The following is a 19077-nucleotide window of genomic DNA, read 5'->3' as shown; positions in this document are numbered from 1 at the left end:
GGCTTCTGACAGGTTTGCCCTTTCCAAGCAGTTTAGTCGCAACACTAATACAACCACAAAAACGGCATAGTTGCATGTGCAACAGCAATCTAATGCACAATACGGATTGTTGCATTCCCACAAGTGGTTCTATAAACCGGAGTGAACCATTCATTCGCGAGATGAATCATGCGTGACAGAGAAGGCGAACGTGCGTGAATGGGAGAGTTCGGAAAACATCGCCGCTGTGTTCATCGCAAACCGATCGAATTTCGTGAATCGAATATATTTACTGATTCTTTGCCACTTTCTTTATTTTGTGTAGCCATTGTCTTTTTTATTTAATGTATTATATATAAGTCTTTTTTATTTATCTGAATTCATCTGTATTCTGGATTTTTTCCTTTTTCTGATATTGTTTTTCTTTTATTGATCATGATTTAATAAAAACCAAAATAAATTAAATTTAAGCAATTTGGCGTATCAATTTAACATAAAGGAGAAAATTTACCAAATCCAACTAAATTTTCGAATTATTTTGTTCAAGCACCTACCCACTGTGCCTACACAGGCGCGATGTTCAGAATGAACGCTTACGCAAACGAGCGTACGCGTCTGCTGCTGCACCTTCCCAACCGTTGATTCGAATTCATTTGGAAATCAGACGCGAACCGTACTGGACGTGTGTGTGCCGCGAACGTGTTGGCGGTGTTAGAAATTTAGACCGCGTGCGTGTTACAATACCGCCGTTTGTATTCCGGTGGTCGTTCCGAGTTTTCCGAGCGTTTTGCTGCAAAGTGCAGCCGTGTTTTTCCGGTAGCATTGTTTTGTGGGTATGTGTCGTGAGTGGGTAAATTTTATTAAAGCGTTTTAGAACTGAGCAGTGAAGCGGTGGGGAAAGGGAAACCGCACCCAATCGAGCACGGGTTACGGTGGGACGGTGTGGACGTTCCATTGCACAATCGTACGGATCCCAATGTACTGCAGTTGCCACCGCACTGTTGTGTTTAGCTTCGTTCTTAGTTAACAGCGGGCGTAAGCAAGTGTGTGGAGTAAATTGGATTAAATGACGCGGCCGGGGCCACCCCGTGTTTTGGGGCCGGTAGGGCTTGACAGGGCCAATTCGGTTTACGCGCGCTCGTGTGTGTGTTCGTGAATGTTGAATAGTTGTGTTCCATTGTCCGCGCGTCCATTTGCTCGTCGAACAAGTTGATTGTAGACACCCGCGAATAAGTGATCCCGAAAAACAAAAACCACCCCCAGCATTCGGAGATCGTGTGTTATCCCCGTGGGGTGGAGATGGAATTGATTGAAAACACTAGCGATCGTGATCAAAAGGTGCGTTTTCGATTCCGCGTTACTGTTTCACGCAAGCGAGTAACCTTTTCATTTTTGTTTCGACGAGAAGAATGCTGCATTAGGCGTAATCAATTCGATTGAATCACCTGCGGTTTAGATGTGTTGGTGCAGGCGTGAAACACACTGCCCCCACAAAGTCAACCTGATCGCACGAAGTCGCGCAACCTGCGCTGGTGTACGTGGCGTCACGAAAAACCCTTAAGCGCGGACCGAGGTGTGTGAATGAAAAACAAAAAAAAAACGAGATAATCGTAAAGGTGCTTGCAACTTATGTGCTCTTGTTTGGTGTACGAAGTGAAAAGATTTAAAAATTCGATAAGGGGCAGTGCGTAGGAAAACGATAAAATTAAGAGTCAAAGCACACGCTATAGGCCAGCGCAGTGATCTGCAGCTGTGTTGGTGTAAGTCGCGAAGAACAACGGGCTCGTGAAGGAGATAAAAAAAGCAACCAACTAACAAACAGCACCAGAATCCAATGAAACATACGAATACCTGTGCACCTGTGTGACGTCACGGTCCTGTGGGCACTGTAACCCAACCACCCCTAAAGTCGGTGCGAGCGATGAAAGTGAGAAGGGCCTACCACGAACAAAGGGCAACATAAAGGAAGGGAGGGAAAAATGCGTCTCACAAAGCCAAAGCCAACCGGTGATGGGAAGAAAACAAGTGTGCGTTTTAACGTTTTCGCTTCGGTTGATCGATTCATTTGCCGACCGTTTTGTTGATCGACAATTTTGAACGCGCGTACGATAGGAAACGTGCTTTTTGCTGTGGTTTCAAATGTTTTCTTAGTTTTCTAATAGGTGTTTTGTTTTTTGTTTAATATAAAGTGAATTATTCTGAAGTATTTTATGGAATAATACATATAGTTTTTATTCTTTGTTTCAGTGCTCGCGCGTGTGTGTGTGTAAAAATGTTTCATTAATTCAACTTTACACAAGTGAATAGTGTAGTACGCATTTACCACCAACAACAGAGTGAATAAAAGTGTAAAAGATTGTATAAGTGCATCGTAAAAAAGGTGTTTTTTTCTGGTTGATCGTTGAAGTCGTCAACGATCGATACGCAAGATCATCTCGTTAGATAGAAACGACTTTAGGAAAGGCTTCCTGACGCGTCTTAAAAGGAAACAAGATGGCAGCTCAATATGGCCGTAGCAGCAGCTCAGCGGCCGTCATGATGCTGCTCGTTTGGATTACGCTTTTAGGTAAGAAAATAAACTGAGTCATTAAATTATTACGCACTCTATCTGTGCCAAGGATGATATCCAATGTTTGGTGCCAATTTATATGGAAAAATTCCCACCTCGTACCTTGTTTCGATATTGCAAAGTGGTGATGAGAGCGAATAAAACAAACATCGAATCTCTTTCACATTCCCCAAAGATCGTTTGTGCTAGATCAACCTGATGGCAAGTTGTTTGGAAAATATTTGCCGTAAACTCACAGGTGGTCATCGAGCGTACACCATACTGCTAAAGGAAGAAGAAGAGCACACAACGAGCGTAATTCTACGCAAAGGTAATTCTACCGGTTGCGGCTTTTTTTGTTGTTGTTGCATCTTCCATGCGGGAACCCGCTTTTGACAGTAAATAAACAACGAGAAACCTTCCGATTCTGCTCGTACCCCGTGAAGCAGAAGGTTTTTGCATACGATCAGACCTTTCGTCGACGCTTAAAAGCGCTAGGAAATTTGAACCATCTGCAAAGAGCACGGCAACACAACACCCTTTCGCTGTACTCGGTGCCCTCCTCCAAGACGCACGTTTGGTTGGTCTGGTAATTAAGTGAACAATTTGTAATCTTGCTTTTTTCACCCGACCAGCGTAATAATAGGCGATACATAAACGATCGGAAAGGGGCACAGTGTGTGTGTGGTTCGTAAAGAAAATGCTCGTTTCCTTTCTTGACTACGTCATGTGCAACGTTTCTGCTGTCTAGACGACAGGATGTGATGTTGTAGCGTAGGGATAATGATTCAGATATTGCTCCACGAAAAACAGAGACATATCAATTGATTTTAACGACCTTCTGTTCTAGTGGCAGCAAAAAGGGGGTTTAAAACAATTTAGCAAAATTGTTTTTCGAAAGACATTTTCTGCAAATAGGCACGGATGATACAGAGTTCTAATGGGAAATTGTCTTTTTAATGAGATGAACCGGTATCCAATTATAACTTTTGTTGATGAAAATTTGTATTTACATGTCTACTCGGTAGACATCAAGTTATAGACAAGTTATCCCGAGCTGAAGAAATTTTACAATTGCAGCTTAATTTTCAAGACAAAATAAGGATTACAAAAAATCTTTAGTATTTGATCATCTTGTTTATTGATTACTTATGGTTAATCGATGAATGTCATTCACTTGTATACCTTTGGGTGTCAAATAATGCTTTCTTATTATCTTTAAGTTCTGCTGTTCTAGTACTTTGAACTTAAAACAAAATGTTACTGATCTTTACCATTGATCGTCATTTTGAAAAATAAATATTGTTCTCAATCAAATTCCCTACTGTTTGTCGTACACAGGATTAATCAAATTCCAGTCATTTTAATGGCAGAATTTTTCTCGAGGTAAAACACCTACTTCAAGGTTACAAAAAAAAACACAGTCAAACCCACGATGCTAATGTTACATTGCGTCCCTGGACCAAACCAATCGATTTAATGTCGCAATGCCGTCGCTAGCACAAGCAGGTCGCATAACATGTAACAAATCCCACATTTTCAGGGACAATTCCCGCAGCTGGTCTGGATACTGTTTGCTTCGTTCGTACGACAAAATGAATAAACGTTTACTACACCACTAGAAGTGCTGTTGGAAAATACACGCACACACAGAGCCCCTTCTTCCTCTAACCACTAGCATCTGTATCCTTCACTTGAACGTTTTTGCTGGCGAAATAGTGCACGATTCCGTAACGCTTAGACAAGGACGTTAAACCACAAAATGGCATTTCAACAGAGGAAGCTAAGTTTTTCTTTTTTGTAGAAGGGCGAAGTTAAAAAGACAACAAAAAAACACGCCAGAAATCATAAGGCAAAAAGAAATTGCGTCGAGAAAACGACCGGGTCGTTTTGTATGACACCGCAAACGAAACGCACCTCATCCGTTTGCCGATGACAGAAATAGAAAATTCCATCAGGTCACCGGTTCGTCGCGAATACCATAGCTAAAAGAACTGCGGAGAGCAGTGTGTACGCCACGGATGGGAATTGGCCGCCTTTCCATTTCCAACCGCGAGTAAAGGAGCCGGAGGAGGGGAAAAAAATCATCCATCGCAAACGGTTCAACTTGACCGCCTGCCAAAACATTAGCCAAACTGACTGAAGGAAACAGTGTACAGTGTGAGCGGTGTGGGTGGATTTGTGAAGATTGGATGGCATAAAATTGGAACGAAAGTGTTAGAAAAGTGCTCCAACAAGGCGAATGGCTAGACAGTGCGAGAACGGAAAGAAGATGTAAGACGTGTGAAACGTCAAACCTTTTTTGCTTTGAAATGGTAACCCCATTGTTCGATCGATGTATCCATCCCGATGACCCTTCTGTGTGGCCGATCGGAGATGTTTCCAAACACATGCCGACTAGCCAACGGCTAGCATATTGCACCTTACGTAAATTCTTCCGCTTGTCCACTAAACTTTGATCGGACGAGCCAGTGGTTGAGTTGAGGAGCGTTCCCCGCATCGGAGACAGCGGAACGAAATAACGAAACGAGGCGAAAAAAAATAGAATAACATACTCTCGCGTACAAGAAATTGCCAGTTGGTTAAAAAAAACCTATCGATTCGATAATGTCGGATCGACAACACGATCGATGGGGCTTTGGGTTGTGATGGACTCGAACTTTCTACTACATCAGACTAGACTCTCGTTTACGTACAGCTTTCATTGGTTTTTGGGACTATTTTTAGTGTTGTGCACATTGCTCGGTGCCCTTTAGTCGTCGGCAGCGGTTTGACTGACTGGCCGGACTGACCTGACATTTCATGGAACAACAACGATTCATCCGCACGCTATTGTTTGTAGAAAGGAGAACATATTATTAATCAACCTAACAACACCAGTGAAGGTTCCAGGGTTTTTGTTTCGTTTTGTACCATCATATGTTACCGATAGGAAAACCAAATTTAATTGAGTTGATGGACAGACATCCTCCATACGAAGCGTCCGACATATGCTTCTGACGTTTGATGAATGTTGAATTTTGCAACGAAACACGTTTTAAATCTCGTGAGTGCATTATATCATATAAGAGAGCTTTGAATTATTAAAAATATACTTTGTACATTAGAGTTCGCTATATTTGATTATTTGTAAAATGATATCCGACTTTTGCACTCAATTAGTTTGTCTTAAAACCTCTGATTTACTTCATTGAATTGGGGCAGACTACAACTAAGGTCCTGGATCGGTTTCAAAAAGAACTTCAATTTTAGTAAGACATGATATGAGAGGCTTAAAAATCATTTCTCGAATATTCTTGGTTATCGAACACAATCCATCGTATGAACCATTAATTTAAACACATTTGTAATTCTATCGCATAGAATTATATTTTGGTACTACTGAAACTCTTAGGAGCGAGGATTTTTTTCCAACTGCCCCATATATATTCCAAGAATTAAAAAAAACTGGGTCCTCCGGCTTAGCAATACATAAGCTAGTCACATCATCGCTTCCGTACCACAACGCCCTAATGCGTGACATTTGATCCTCCAACACATGGTGGTTTTACTATTTACGGCGATTCCAACAGACACCTCTGCAGGAAGTGTACGTAATACAAGAGGTGCACCTGATTAGCAGCAATGGACAAAACACAGGCAAGCTTCGATGCAACTGTCTTGTTGTGTTCCCCCGTATGCCAGCCATTCCGGTGCCAGCCAAACACACCAAAAATCAATAAGCACGGTGACTTCCGATAAGAAGTCGGGCCCATATACACATCAATAATGTTAGCGCACATCGTTCGTATTTAGTTACCACAAACACAACTCCACAACAGCTCCTGAAGGTCATCCTCAAAGGAGCACAGTCTGTCTGTCTGACGGGATTCAATAAGGGTTCTGAAGGATCCGCTTAAACGCTTAGCTTTTATGACCACACGGTGACTCGGAACGACCAGTGGTTCACTTTTTTTTTCTCATTAGTTCTTAATGTGAGAAGCCTTTCCGCTTCTGCTTAAGCCGTTAAACCTGAAACCCATATTGCCATACATCGGATAGACACGATCATCTACACGAAGAAAATATATTCTTGATGTTCCGGAACTGTGCTAGAGTGTTAGTGCGCTTTCTTTTCGGTTTTATGCATTCTTTCTTCGCTATAACTGCCATATGCGTCAAGCTTATGTCACCGGTAATAATGATGGCGGTAAATGGTGATGACATCGGTTGCATATCGATTAGCAAAAGAAAAAGTTCTTTTAGCGACTTCCTGTGCAAAAGTCTGTCTGCTTTATGGGTTTTAGTTTTGGTTTGGTTAGCGTCTAGGAAATGGTACGTCAAGTGGTTCCTAATGATCGGAATATAATGAGCATTAATTGAAAGAATGTCATTACTCTGAATGGCAAACAGTAAGATGGAACTCGTTAACATTATAATTGATTAGGTACGATTAGTTAATAGTTGTGTATTTGGTTATTTTGGTGATTTAGCAATAGATATGGAGATATTACCGCCATATGGTTAGTAACAAATCCGATCTGGGAACTGATTTGCAATACCAATTCATGTTTTGAAAGTCAAAAAATATATGATGCGCTAGATATGCGCTCATACATATTTAAAGCAAATTTACTATGTTTTTCGTGACTTAATAATTATACCAACGTAATACTCCTGCTGTAAATAAAAACAGCACCACACGCTGCACGCTCGTTTCATTCACAATATTTACCCGATCATGATACGCATGGAATTAAGCTAACGATCCTCATCACGATTAGCGCTCTCGCAGATCCTTCGACACAAAATTTGCACGCTGGATGATGTTTATCCAGTGTTAAAAATACACCCATTGCAATGTGTTTTCGTCAACAGAGCAGGGGCTTTGCAAAGTAATGCTGTAGTATGCTACGCTGTAGTATGCAGCGTATCTGCACTTTGCCGTGAAGTGTGAACCGTACAGCGGGTTCTATTTTTGTGGCCTTGACTTGTTGTGATGCATCTCTTCCAAATCGTAGCTTCGCAAGTCACAGTACCGAAATAAACATGCACGAGCGGGCAGTGGACGGGACATAGAGGGTGTGTGTTGAGGCAACGATGCAGTGCAAAATAATTCACCCAAGGCATGGGGTGTTCCGTGCCTTGGAACGCATGCATCGTCTAATGTGCAGGTTCAAAACATAAATAAACTTATCTACATTTCCATTTCCCTGTTTTACGGAAAGGCAGGAAGTTGGTTTGGTTTAGAATTTTTGCAGCAAGGCATTCCTTTAAATTATGTGTTCGCGGCTGTATTTTATGTCCAAAACACGAGGTCTTTCAGAGGTATTCACCACACTGTAATTACTTTCAATTACAAGAGTTTTTGAGATTAAATCATTCTATCGTACTTCAATCGCAACTTTTACTTACTTAAACCTTAATTTACTTGGTTTTAACTTTTGTAAAAAGAATCGATCCTTATTTCAGCTCTTGCAAATTAAAAAAAAACCGAACCAAAATTATAAAATATACCCTTATATCCTTTAGTATTCTTAGTGTTGAAATAGTGTATAGCAATTTTAAAATTATAATACCCATAAATTCGCATAAATTAATTATCTTCTCGGCCCAAAAACGGAACGTATACTCGACAGATTTCTATTTTCAATCCACATTCATACACTCCAATTTTTTGCCACCTTTCCATCATCGTTGGCCACATTTAAATGGGCTAGCATAATTCGTTTTGCGGTGAATAGCAACGGATCGGTAACGGAGTCATCGTCTGAATACAGTAGAACCGTTCCACAAGCCCCAAGTTAAGTACGGTTCAGGTGACGGCAGGAAATAGCGGATGTGGCCAGTGAAATGGTATGTTCCACCTCGATGGCAATACGGTACAGTGGATAGTGAGCGTATAATGTACGTGATAGTGACAGTACACGGTGAACGGTGCATCGGAAAACTGTTCAACCAAATCGTACCCGTCGCCCGGTGTGCCATCATTGTCACTTTGGCCGTTGCACACCCAGCGGTCGTTCGCTATCGTCATCCGACACGACGGATCAAACGTCTCATCCATCGCCATTGACACGAGATGCAAGTGTAGCAATGCTTTGCTTCAGCAACGCTTTTGTGATGCCATGTTCTGCTGCGCTGAACGTTGCTTGCCTTTGCATACACCCGCCGGAAGTAGTCACTTCTTGAAGGCGACATTTCGATGGGAAATAAAGGTTTACCCATGTGGGAAGAAAATACGGACACATGCAGAAGAATGCACACCATCCACAAACACATCCGTTTGTACGCCTTTGATTCAACTGTAGCTGTGATCTTTTTCTGCAGCATAAGCGAACATTTTTTTTCGCCCGGCTTTTCCGTTCGATCCCACAGCCGGTGCACGAACTCTGAACATTTATTCAGCGATGTAAGAATCAACGTCACTGCCACATTTTTTAAGTTTGGCGGAAAAATATGCCATCGATTTCTTGCTTTTGCTGGGGAACGGCACTGCAAAATCGCGAATTGTTGCGGCACGAACGATCAAACGTTGGAATGACATTCTCACGGTGGAAATCTCATTCGCCACTCCACAATTCCTTTTTTTCTTTTTGTTTTGCTTGCTTCTTCTGTTTCTATCCGGCATATTAGACGTGTGATGGTGGTTAGTTTACGATTGCAGCATTATTATTATTTGCAGTCGGAAATGCCTTGAAGTGAAGGAGGAAACGTGATGTGCACTCCTTCAATCCTTTCCCGGGCTGTCAAAAGAGTTGGAATTGCTTTTATGCTTCAAAACCACATACACACACACACACACACATTAGTTCATGTTCAGGTATTTGGGGGATAAGAGAAAGAGCATAATGAAGTGCAAACCGACACCCACCTCAGCAAGATGCTCCCATCCATGACGATACTACACCTCCATCAACCCAGTGGTGAACGCCACTCCGCCACAGTGCCTGGGATTGTCTCTGCCCTTTCACCTGGGAGAATGGGAATGGGATCGTCAGTATGTTGGTTTGTACACGTGAACATAATATAAGCTCACGTTTTTTGTACCTTTTTTTTCTCGCTCATCTTATTGGATAGTATGGCGGGAAAGTTGTGCCACGATCTTTTTTGATATTTGAGTTAGCAAAGTGTGAACAGATTGAAAGTTAAAACCTAAAGTTGATTGATGTTTTTTTAAGTTTGAAGAAATATATCTTCTCCCCTAATAACAGCGAAAATGATTATTAAAAAATAATTAACAAAACTGCAGTTGTTTTCAAAAGTGTATGGGAGCCAACCTACAATCGATTTATTTTCTCTGAGTAATATTCACCCCTTCAATAAAAAGTTTTTGCAAAAATGGATATTATATGATTGCTCAATATTTTATCAAATGTCAAATCAAATTTTTTCAAAGAAAAGTGTTTTTCCAGAGAGTTCCAGAGAGACATTTGGAGTCATTTCTGGATTCTTTTCAAGTTAAAGTAGAATGTCTTAAGGTAACTCTGCAAATTATTTTTTTTTATTCAGATAGAACGGCCTGGCCGAATTGATTGCAAATTCTTTTTACTTTCTGGACTATTTGTTCAAAATGGAAAATCTTCCGTACAAAGCATTCTCAAACAATACTGTCATGTTGGTAAGCTGTAGTGAGTTTACTTTGCAATAGTTTGAAAACTTTGGAAGAGATTCAACATCTTTCTCGAATTTAATTCCATTTCAACTTGAAAAGAAATCACTTTTCAATGTTTTCAATTTTACTGTTAGAACTCGAAACTCCTGTAAGCTAAATGTAATTAAATTATAAGGTAAAACCTCCGCTTTAAATTAATTCCTATCTCATCTGAATAGTAGTGCATGTTGCAGCTAATTTCGCTTCCGAACAATAGCGTATCTACTAATTTACGCGTATTCAAAATTAGCGCTTCACCATGACAGCAACAAGCTCGTACTTTCGTGCGTTTTCTATTGCATTTAGCTACAGTTGGCGAAAATTGTAGCATTGTTGCGTATCCGGCAAACCGCAACCAGGATGAACTTATGCACGTAGGTGCTTTATCGGTGACACACCTGACTTTTGGGTGCATGGCGCATGCAATCGAGTTGAGCATTTGTAGCATTTTCGGTACCGGGCACCGAACCATTCGTTCGTTAACTCGGACACACACCTTTACCGAAAGTTCCAACAGATTTACTTCTGGTTTAGCAGAGGATTACGTTTCCATTCCGCTTCATATCTGGAATGAATTCAATGGAGTAGGTAGGCAGGATCCATCGTCCCGTATACATGAAACCAGCTTCAATTCGATGAGTGGCTTGATGTTTGTTGGTTCGATGTGATACTAACAAATTACATTACCTTATTTATTTGTGTTCAAAGCGGGAAATGAGAGAGAAGTTTACATTAATTAAATTGAACCGTGTTCCGCATATCAGTAACAAAAAATAAACATTGAAGATTGGAGAAATGTTGGAGACAAATATTGAAATTGAAATGAAAGAAAAGTAAAGATTTTACGACAATCCTTAGAAGTTACTCAAAATAACAAGCGAAGGAAGAAAAAAGCATTATTTAGTTCATGAATTAGTACAACTAACGCCACTAACGGGTCACCGTTCTGGAGCAGGTGAAAGTCTAGGTGAAAATCTCACAATCTACCACGCTTTATGACCAGAGTTGACCCTTCGTTGACACATGATTACAAACAAGCCGTGTGAGAAGAAGGCGGCCGGGAGCCATGTAATGTTTGCCCGTACAAACAAATATCAGTAGGTTACATCTGAAACAGGCTCTGGAGCACCAGCCAAGCTTTCTGGAAACGTGAGAACTTACCATTTGTGCATCACAAGTGGTGGGTAATTAAAAAGCATGAAGCAATTAAAAACACGACAAAACGAACACTGTGTGGTACCGATAGTGGACGCTATGGTTGGTCAGCTATATACACCGTAAGGGTCAAAAGATCATCAAACGGTACGAAAGACACCTCTGTGTGTGTGTGTTTGTATGCTCGTTTTCTTTAAATACAATCAATGTACTTTTCATTTTCCTCAACCATAGCACGGTTGGCACCTCTTCCAGTGTAGGAAAAGTTTTGTTCCGGTTTTTGTAAAACTATGCTGTTACTGTTCTACTTTCACACGAACGTTACAGCAGCGCAACTCTCTGAACTGCAAAACAATAAAACCATCAGCCGGTCTCCTTTTTTGGTGGCACCGCCCCACCCGCACGGGAACAAATTGCCGAAATGAGCCTAAATTTGCCGGGGCTGTGGCTTGATTTGTGACCCACGCTGGGATTGGAATGAAGCTATAAAATAGTCTACTTCTCAAACATTCGCTCACACAAAAGCCAAATTCCATCGGCAGCTTGAGGTTTTTGGATGAAAAATAGTTTGACAAAATTTATACCACTAGGCACCCCAGCAAAGCCACCATGATTAGCGGTTTTTTAAATTGAAAAATGATTGCAATTTTTCGGCCAATTTAAATACCGCCAAGAGTTTATAAAATATTTAGTCATAATCATTAAATTCTTTTAGCGTAACGTTATTTCGCTACGTAAAAGTAGGTTTAATACTGTAAAAAACTGTGGTCTATTGTATCCAAGAAAGCCACAAACTCTAAACGGCTCGAAATGAATGACAACGATTATTCGCACTCGATATTTAGAAAGTTGTAGTGTGGAATGTTATGTCTAGCATGATGGCAACAGTTAAGTTAGCAACCATGCAACGAAGGTATTTCGCTTCAGTTTTCCTCTTTGGTTTTCGACGAAAAAGGTTAGGGTTGTTAAAATTTGGTTCAAATTCTTTCTTCTCGAAATAATCCATCCATAGTCGTTTTATAGCAAGTGGCATAAAAGGAACTGTGCGAGCTGGAATATTTGATCTTTATGCCGTGGATATCATATCATTACAAGTATAAAACCTGACATTTTAGGACAAAATTTTTGCCTAAATATATTGACACATTAGTTGGTTAATTGGCTTTATTTATAAACAAACTCTATCCTAAGTTCAGTAAGGTACTTCATCAAGTACTTGAACATAAAATCTAATATAATTGAATTAGTTCCATTAATATACTAAATTATTCCTGAGGATTTGTCCTAATAAAGTCCAACATGATTTAATTACATTCCTAAAAGAGATATCAGAAGATACTAGAGATCTAAAGCCTCCAATAATCTTTCGGTTTACAGAAGATCGTAAATTAAATTTCAACTGGATGTTTCGTAGCAACGACTTAATATCTGCGCCAAAATAATTCTAATCTGCAAGTCCATTGTGTACATGTTTGTAGTTCGATATACTGCTAAAACTAGCAATGATTTTTTTTGTCTTAAATCAATTTTTTCAAACCCTCCTGATGCTATGTATAAGTAATGCTAGAATTACTTATCAACAACCAGTACAACAACAAACAAACAAAAATCATAGTCAGAATGTTGTCTACTGGAGCATAATAAAAAGTGCGTTCTCGGTCTGTTGAGATTTACCATTGTGAAAATTCACTCCTAGCGCTTCACCGCAGCGTACCTTTTTGGACGCCATTATCACGGTCATCATCGTTCGGGATGGAAGGGAAATCGCGAACTTCCTGTCTGCAGCTTTTGTACGCGCATTATGATGTGGTTTCAGTAATTTCCGGCACTGGGGTAGCGGCACTCCACGCTGGAGAGGCCGAAAGTCGAAACCTAAACCCCCCATCCGTCAGGATGTACCGTACTAATTGAAAGCTCAACCTCAGGAGATGGTTGGAACTGTTGTCTATTATGAAGATACAACCATACGGACCGATATGGATGGTTCCGTGGATGGAGACGTACGGACGGATGGGGATGTCCTTTCCAAGTGCGCATTGCTTTGGGGATCATATTGAAAGCATATTCTCTTGCTTCATCCCCGAGGTTGAACACTAATTAAAACACGAATAGACGGTTCCCACCGACCGGCAAACACGAGTAGCGCGGCTCCCTATAGATGTTGTTGTGTCGGCCCTTTTTTTCATTTCGTTGACATAGTTTCCTGTTTTAACTCACCCCCGGGGTGGTCCGAATGTTTTCCATTTTCTCATCAACAGTGCGTGCGTGCGTGCCTGCGTTTCGGCACCATCATCATCATCGGCCGTTTGACGAAAGGGATCCACATTCTGCTGCGACCTTCAAGCACGGAAACGGAAATCTGTGGCTTTAGAATGACATACACACACGGCAAACAGGGTGAAGGAAGTTTTTGGTTGTTTCCGTTTTGTTAGTTGTTCTCGGTGATGTGTTTGGGGATATTCAGACCCCATGGACAGTGTGAACATTTCGGTATTGCACAGTAGGGAATAATGCCAGCCAGGAAAGGGTATACCTAATTCGTCATGTTTAGAAAAAATAAGCTGTACTTTCGCTGACATCAGCCCTAAATTGTTTGTTTTGTTGCTATGCACAAATGTTGTTGCTTTTAAAATATTTGGCCTCTCATGTTAGATTTTGTTTTATAAAGTTATACTTTATACATTCAAGGTTTGAAAAATACTAGAATACTGAATTTCCGCGTTAATTCCTCAATTTTTCAGCTTTCCTTTTTGTTCGCCATTAAAGCGCCTCTTACGCTTGAGTTTACTTTAATTTTCTCTAGTGACAAAATTAGTACAACTTTAGCCATTGCGTGCTTTCATCTAGACCGCATGATTATATTGGCATAAAAGCAGCAACAGCTCCCAGTCCTCCATCATTACGGTGAAAGACAAATAATTACCAAAGTCAGATTTCCACCTAGTTCCCTTGCCAAGTGCTCAATTTAGTACGGTAGAAACAATCTCAAGTACAGTATGGGGCTGATTTACGAGAACTTAAGTTCCATTTTCCATGATCTGCTCCACCTCTCAAGTGTTTCATTTAAATGAAGCACCAAAACAGAAAGTCAGAGATGCTTTTTCTTTCTTGTTTGAAGTTTCGCTCAATAGCATTAACTATAACGGGTAATGATTTAGTTAAGAGTAGTTCATAATCCCTCATTTAATCTTCATTCTTTTTTTTGCTGTTTTCATTCACAGGTAAGACATAAATAAAACCATTGACGGAGACAGATGGTTGGGGAGTAAAAAACATAAACAAAAAGCCCTCCTTAATGCACAAGCAGAGGGAAAACTAGCAGCAAAGCAGCAACCCGAAAGTCGGTCGAGGTTATGTACCACTTCATTGCAAATTTCTCTAACATCTAAGAAGAACACACTTGAGGCGATGTAAAGCAACGCCCGTTTGTTGCACTAGTTAGCGGGATCTGGGATCTTAATCGTGTGACGGTCCCGGCAGAAAAGAAAAGGGGCAATTTCAGTCTTTGACAGTCGAACAGTGCGGCCGTGCGGCCCCAATTTACCAGATGACTTTAATTCAGCTCCTGCTTCGGCATGGATGGTGCACTGGTGGAAATTTGATGCGCAAACATGCCAGTTGCCAGATGCTCGCCTTAATCACATTATGTGTGCAGTGTGCGGTAGACGGTCGCCGTGTGTCGTCTAACTTATGATGGCTGCAAAGGCAGTTGTTGATTCGCATTTCCTAACGATCATCAAATTATATGACGCCTGCAATCATTTGCCGAGTGCCGTCAGTTCTCCAGTTTGCTGCTATGCAAAACCGCGAACTATCAAGCTGATGATAGTTTATGATCGTTTGCGAGGAAACCCATTTATGCTGCGTGATAGTGTTTGTCCGCAGCTACGGAAGTCAAGTGCAAATTGGAAGCAATTTTGAATTTCTCCAGGAAGATTTCATGTGACAAATTATTTGTTTCTCCTGATTGGTTATTTTTTTTTAGTTGTAAAGCCAAATAAAAAAACCTCAAGCAAAGTAATTTCTTTTTTCAATTTTTGAATGCTTTTCATGCTGTCACGCAACCACCACCGCAAGCAACGCACGGGACTGTGTAATTGGCGGTATTGAAATGCTTCCACTCACCGAGCATTAAGTACGCTTTCTGTAGTGTTGTGTCATCAGCTTTACTACAATAATGCGCTCATCAATAAAACAAAAATGTGCATTCGCGCATACGTACCAACATTCGTTTCCCGTTTTGACATGCCGCACGATGGACATTAACTCGAAGGGCATGTGCGGAAAACCACAAGCAGACACAGCGGCCGGTTCACGGGTTTTAATGTTTCCACACATACCATTCGCAGCACTTGCCAGGGATCATGGGCTGGGTGTATTTTATTAATTTCGGTTCGACTATTCATACATGCATTTTCTTTCCCTATCCTTCATCGTACATTATATTACTTTCGCACGAAAATGACTCTTGGCGTTTGTCCCGGGCCTGGGAGAAGTTGGTGGCGGGCGGAAGCGCGAATGTGCCGACGCGTACTCAATTAAAACAAATAATAGCCTCACATTCATTCATTCATAAACGATGATGATGCAGTCGCGGTCGCGCACTGTATGAAGTAAGCGCGCCGTTTGCTAGTGGCCGGACGCGCTCGATCGTGCCAGAGATAAAAGTCCGTTGATCGTTTAAATTTTTCCAGTGCATCAACTTCCATTTATATCGCTCGAGTTGCGTGTTGCGATGGCATGGATGTGCGGGAGAACGAAAAAAAAAGATTAAATTCTTCCTATCATCTTTCAGTTCTTGCGGGCTTCCGCGGGAGGCACTGACACGTTAGTATGACAACACCCCCATTTGGTTCATTTGGTATATGAACTTCAGGAAAAAGAGCTGTTGGTCAGTTTGATTGAAGATATTGTAAATGTAAAAATAGACTAAATTCTTCGTACGCCGTGCCGACACATCATCCGTCACGTGCAAAAGAGTCACATGATTTCCAAAAAATCAATTCGATACACTTCCAAGCGTTTGCGAAAGATTCGCTTTTCAGACTCACTATGCTTGAATGACAGCTGTAACGTTTTATAATTGACACTAGCGAAAAGGGAAAAATTAGTGAAAAGCGAAATCCACATTCTATTTAATGGACGATGAAAGCGCACGAAACAACGATGACATTTCCTGTTTCCGGTACTGAAGTATGTTTTCGCCGTCCCGCACCGTTTTCTTTCCTACGAAAATGATGGCAGTGCAGTGATGGTGTGGCCAAACGCCAAATATTGGAACGTTCAAATCGTGTCACATTCGTCCCGTTTTGGTAGACTCGCTTGAAGCGGACTTGTCATTTGCGGCTGTTGGTGTGAGATAAGTTAAACTGTTTGGTTTTTTTTGTTTGTTGGCAGGATAAAATATGATGATTGATTTCACCAATCCATGACGATCGTGGGGCGTTTAGGGAAGAGAAACTTTCCTACTAGTTTGTGCGTGTGAAAGAGGCTTTCTGAGTGGTTGATTATTAGCAATCAGGCTTGACCAACTTCGCTGGCTGACACAAATAAACCGATCATAGTTAAAACCGTTTAGGTTATTTTTTTTACGCTCTCAACCCTCATGTTAAGCCTGAATTATACCCCCCCAAAAGGCTGCTGACAAATAGTTAACCGTCCCAAATAGTCTCGCACCCGACGCTGGCAAATCGTTCAATCATTTGAAAGTGACAGCCCTTGTTCTATGCTCCGAACGGTTCACTTTTATCAACCACTGGACCTAATTCCCCATTCCCCATGCGGATCGTGATGTTGGATGACGATAAAGCCCGTTGATGTCTGCATATTTTTCCAAACTAACTTTCCATTTTCTGGATGCCCACGGTAGCTCAGTCCAAGGTTCATCTTCTCATGGACCAACTTAAGAAGTTGTCGGGATTTCTCGAATAGCGAAAATAACAGCAAAACTGCAAGAGTAATTGAAACATTTTCCTAGCATCTTAATCACGTCCCTGAAACGTGCCATTTTCACGATGACCTTGTCGAATACCTTTTTTTCTTTTTCTTTTGTTCGATTTATTTTGCCGCTTTAGTTTGTCGTAATTTGCATTTTTTTTCATCGCAACGTTGGAATGGATTTCTTCATATCAAAGCATTCTTTAAGAATTTTCCAAGCTAGTGGATATGAATGAAGAAAATTGTTCGGAAGCGAAAGGATTTTATGATGGAAAGATTATCAATAAACATGTGAAGATTTTTTACACTTATTTAGCTGAAAATTTTTTATCTTGTTTTAAGAAATTATCCAACAGTAGCTAAAAATTTTCATTTTTCAACTGCGTTTTTTTTTATTTACTTCCATCAAATGTTTCGTCACAGTTTGCAATCAACATTGACTTTGTGAACAGATGGATATGCTGTTTAAGTTATTCCTGCAATATAAACATGAAAATGAGCGTTAAATTTATGCACCATTTATCTTGATGTTCTTTTCAACTCCTCCAAAGAGGAGCTTGTCGCATTTTTGCTTTACTTTTCCACTGTTTTGTATTCGTTTTTATGTGCATCTCCCCCTCGGTAAAAGCAACACATGAAAGCTAGTTTTGTAGGCAAAAATTGAAAATAAAAGCGAGAAAAAATAAACTATTCGAACGTGAAAAGCATGAAAGACAAAACAGTAATAATGAATCGGGATTTTTTTCTTTCTTTTTTTTGTTTCTGAACTGAAGATCATCTCTCAGCATCGTGCTCATAACTCATATATTTCATAACACAGACACACCCACCTACACTACCCAAACCTTCGGCGGCGCTAAGAAAAATTCTCGGATCTCGAGTTCTTTGTTCTTGCGTTTTGAAATTCTTAAATCTACCCATTAACGAATGGAAGCTAATGCTAAAGGGCAAGCATTCTTGAAAGACAAGAATAATGCATTTCATAATTGGATAGTTTTGACCAGCGATATGGAGATTCACCGCGGGGCTAAAAACAAGATGCTGGAAAATACAAAGCATAAATCACTTATCACAAGCGGGGTGGCGTTTGGCTTAGGGTGGCTATAACATAGTTCCTTTTTTTCATGCTTTATGTTGGATTCGTTTTTTTTTTCATTCTAGTGTATTATTTTATATCATGAATTGCACATACCTTGGAACACTTTGTCGGTGGTCTGTTGGAATGAAAATTCCTTTTCTAACAAAGCTTCAAATTATCACTTAATTAAGTATTATCTTTCCGAAACTAACATTGAAGTGAATTATTGAAATTGTTTTGAACAAATGTGTCGATATTTATATTTGCTTCAATTTCCCAAGCTGTATTCAACCTGCGAAACATTGAAGCGAGATCTATTCCTTATTCCTTTGGCGATGTTTCATTTGCGCTTTTCCACGTTCCAATGCATGTTCAATAAGTCTTCTCACTGACAGAGAAATTCGAACCCGAAAACCCCCAGCCTGCACAAAAGACGGCCAACCCAACCCAGCGGGACCATTCCTTTGCGTTTGCCACTGCGCTAAGGGAATAGAACACAAATGGTATGATAATTAACTTTTTATTATTATGCTATGTTTATGTAGCGTTTCTCTTCGACGCCATCGGTATGTTGTGAACGATATCGAAAGCGAGGGTTTGTACATCGTTTGATAATGTGCTGAAGGTGTTGAAAAGTGAGTTGTATCGCTGGACCTGCAGCATCAGTACTATGCTTCAACCGACAAGACGTTAGACGAACGAAAAGGGCTTTTGTTGCTGCAGACCGCCATCGTCATCATTGTCGCG

At 40.6% G+C, this 19077-nt stretch overlaps 1 protein-coding gene across 9 annotated transcripts in view; it reads left to right on the top strand.

Annotated features, from left to right (window-relative positions):
* Nucleotides 1-608: 608 nt before the first annotated feature.
* LOC125775057 (fasciclin-2) overlaps nucleotides 609-19077 on the top strand; it is a 55014-nt gene continuing 36545 nt past the window's right edge. For 4 of the 9 annotated variants that reach the window (XM_049445520.1, XM_049445519.1, XM_049445521.1 and 1 more), the window contains exons 1-2: nucleotides 610-812; nucleotides 2227-2545. In XM_049445520.1, the coding sequence (XP_049301477.1) occupies nucleotides 2473-2545 (73 nt within the window). In that variant the 5' untranslated portion in view covers nucleotides 610-812; nucleotides 2227-2472. The other 5 variants (XM_049445514.1, XM_049445523.1, XM_049445522.1 and 2 more) reach the window with 4 other exon arrangements.

Source organism: Anopheles funestus, chromosome 2RL (assembly GCF_943734845.2).
Source record: "Anopheles funestus chromosome 2RL, idAnoFuneDA-416_04, whole genome shotgun sequence".
Taxonomy (NCBI): Eukaryota; Metazoa; Arthropoda; class Insecta; order Diptera; family Culicidae; genus Anopheles; species Anopheles funestus.
The sequence above is the reverse complement of the archived record's forward strand: the minus strand, read 5'-3'. Positions and strand labels throughout refer to the sequence as shown.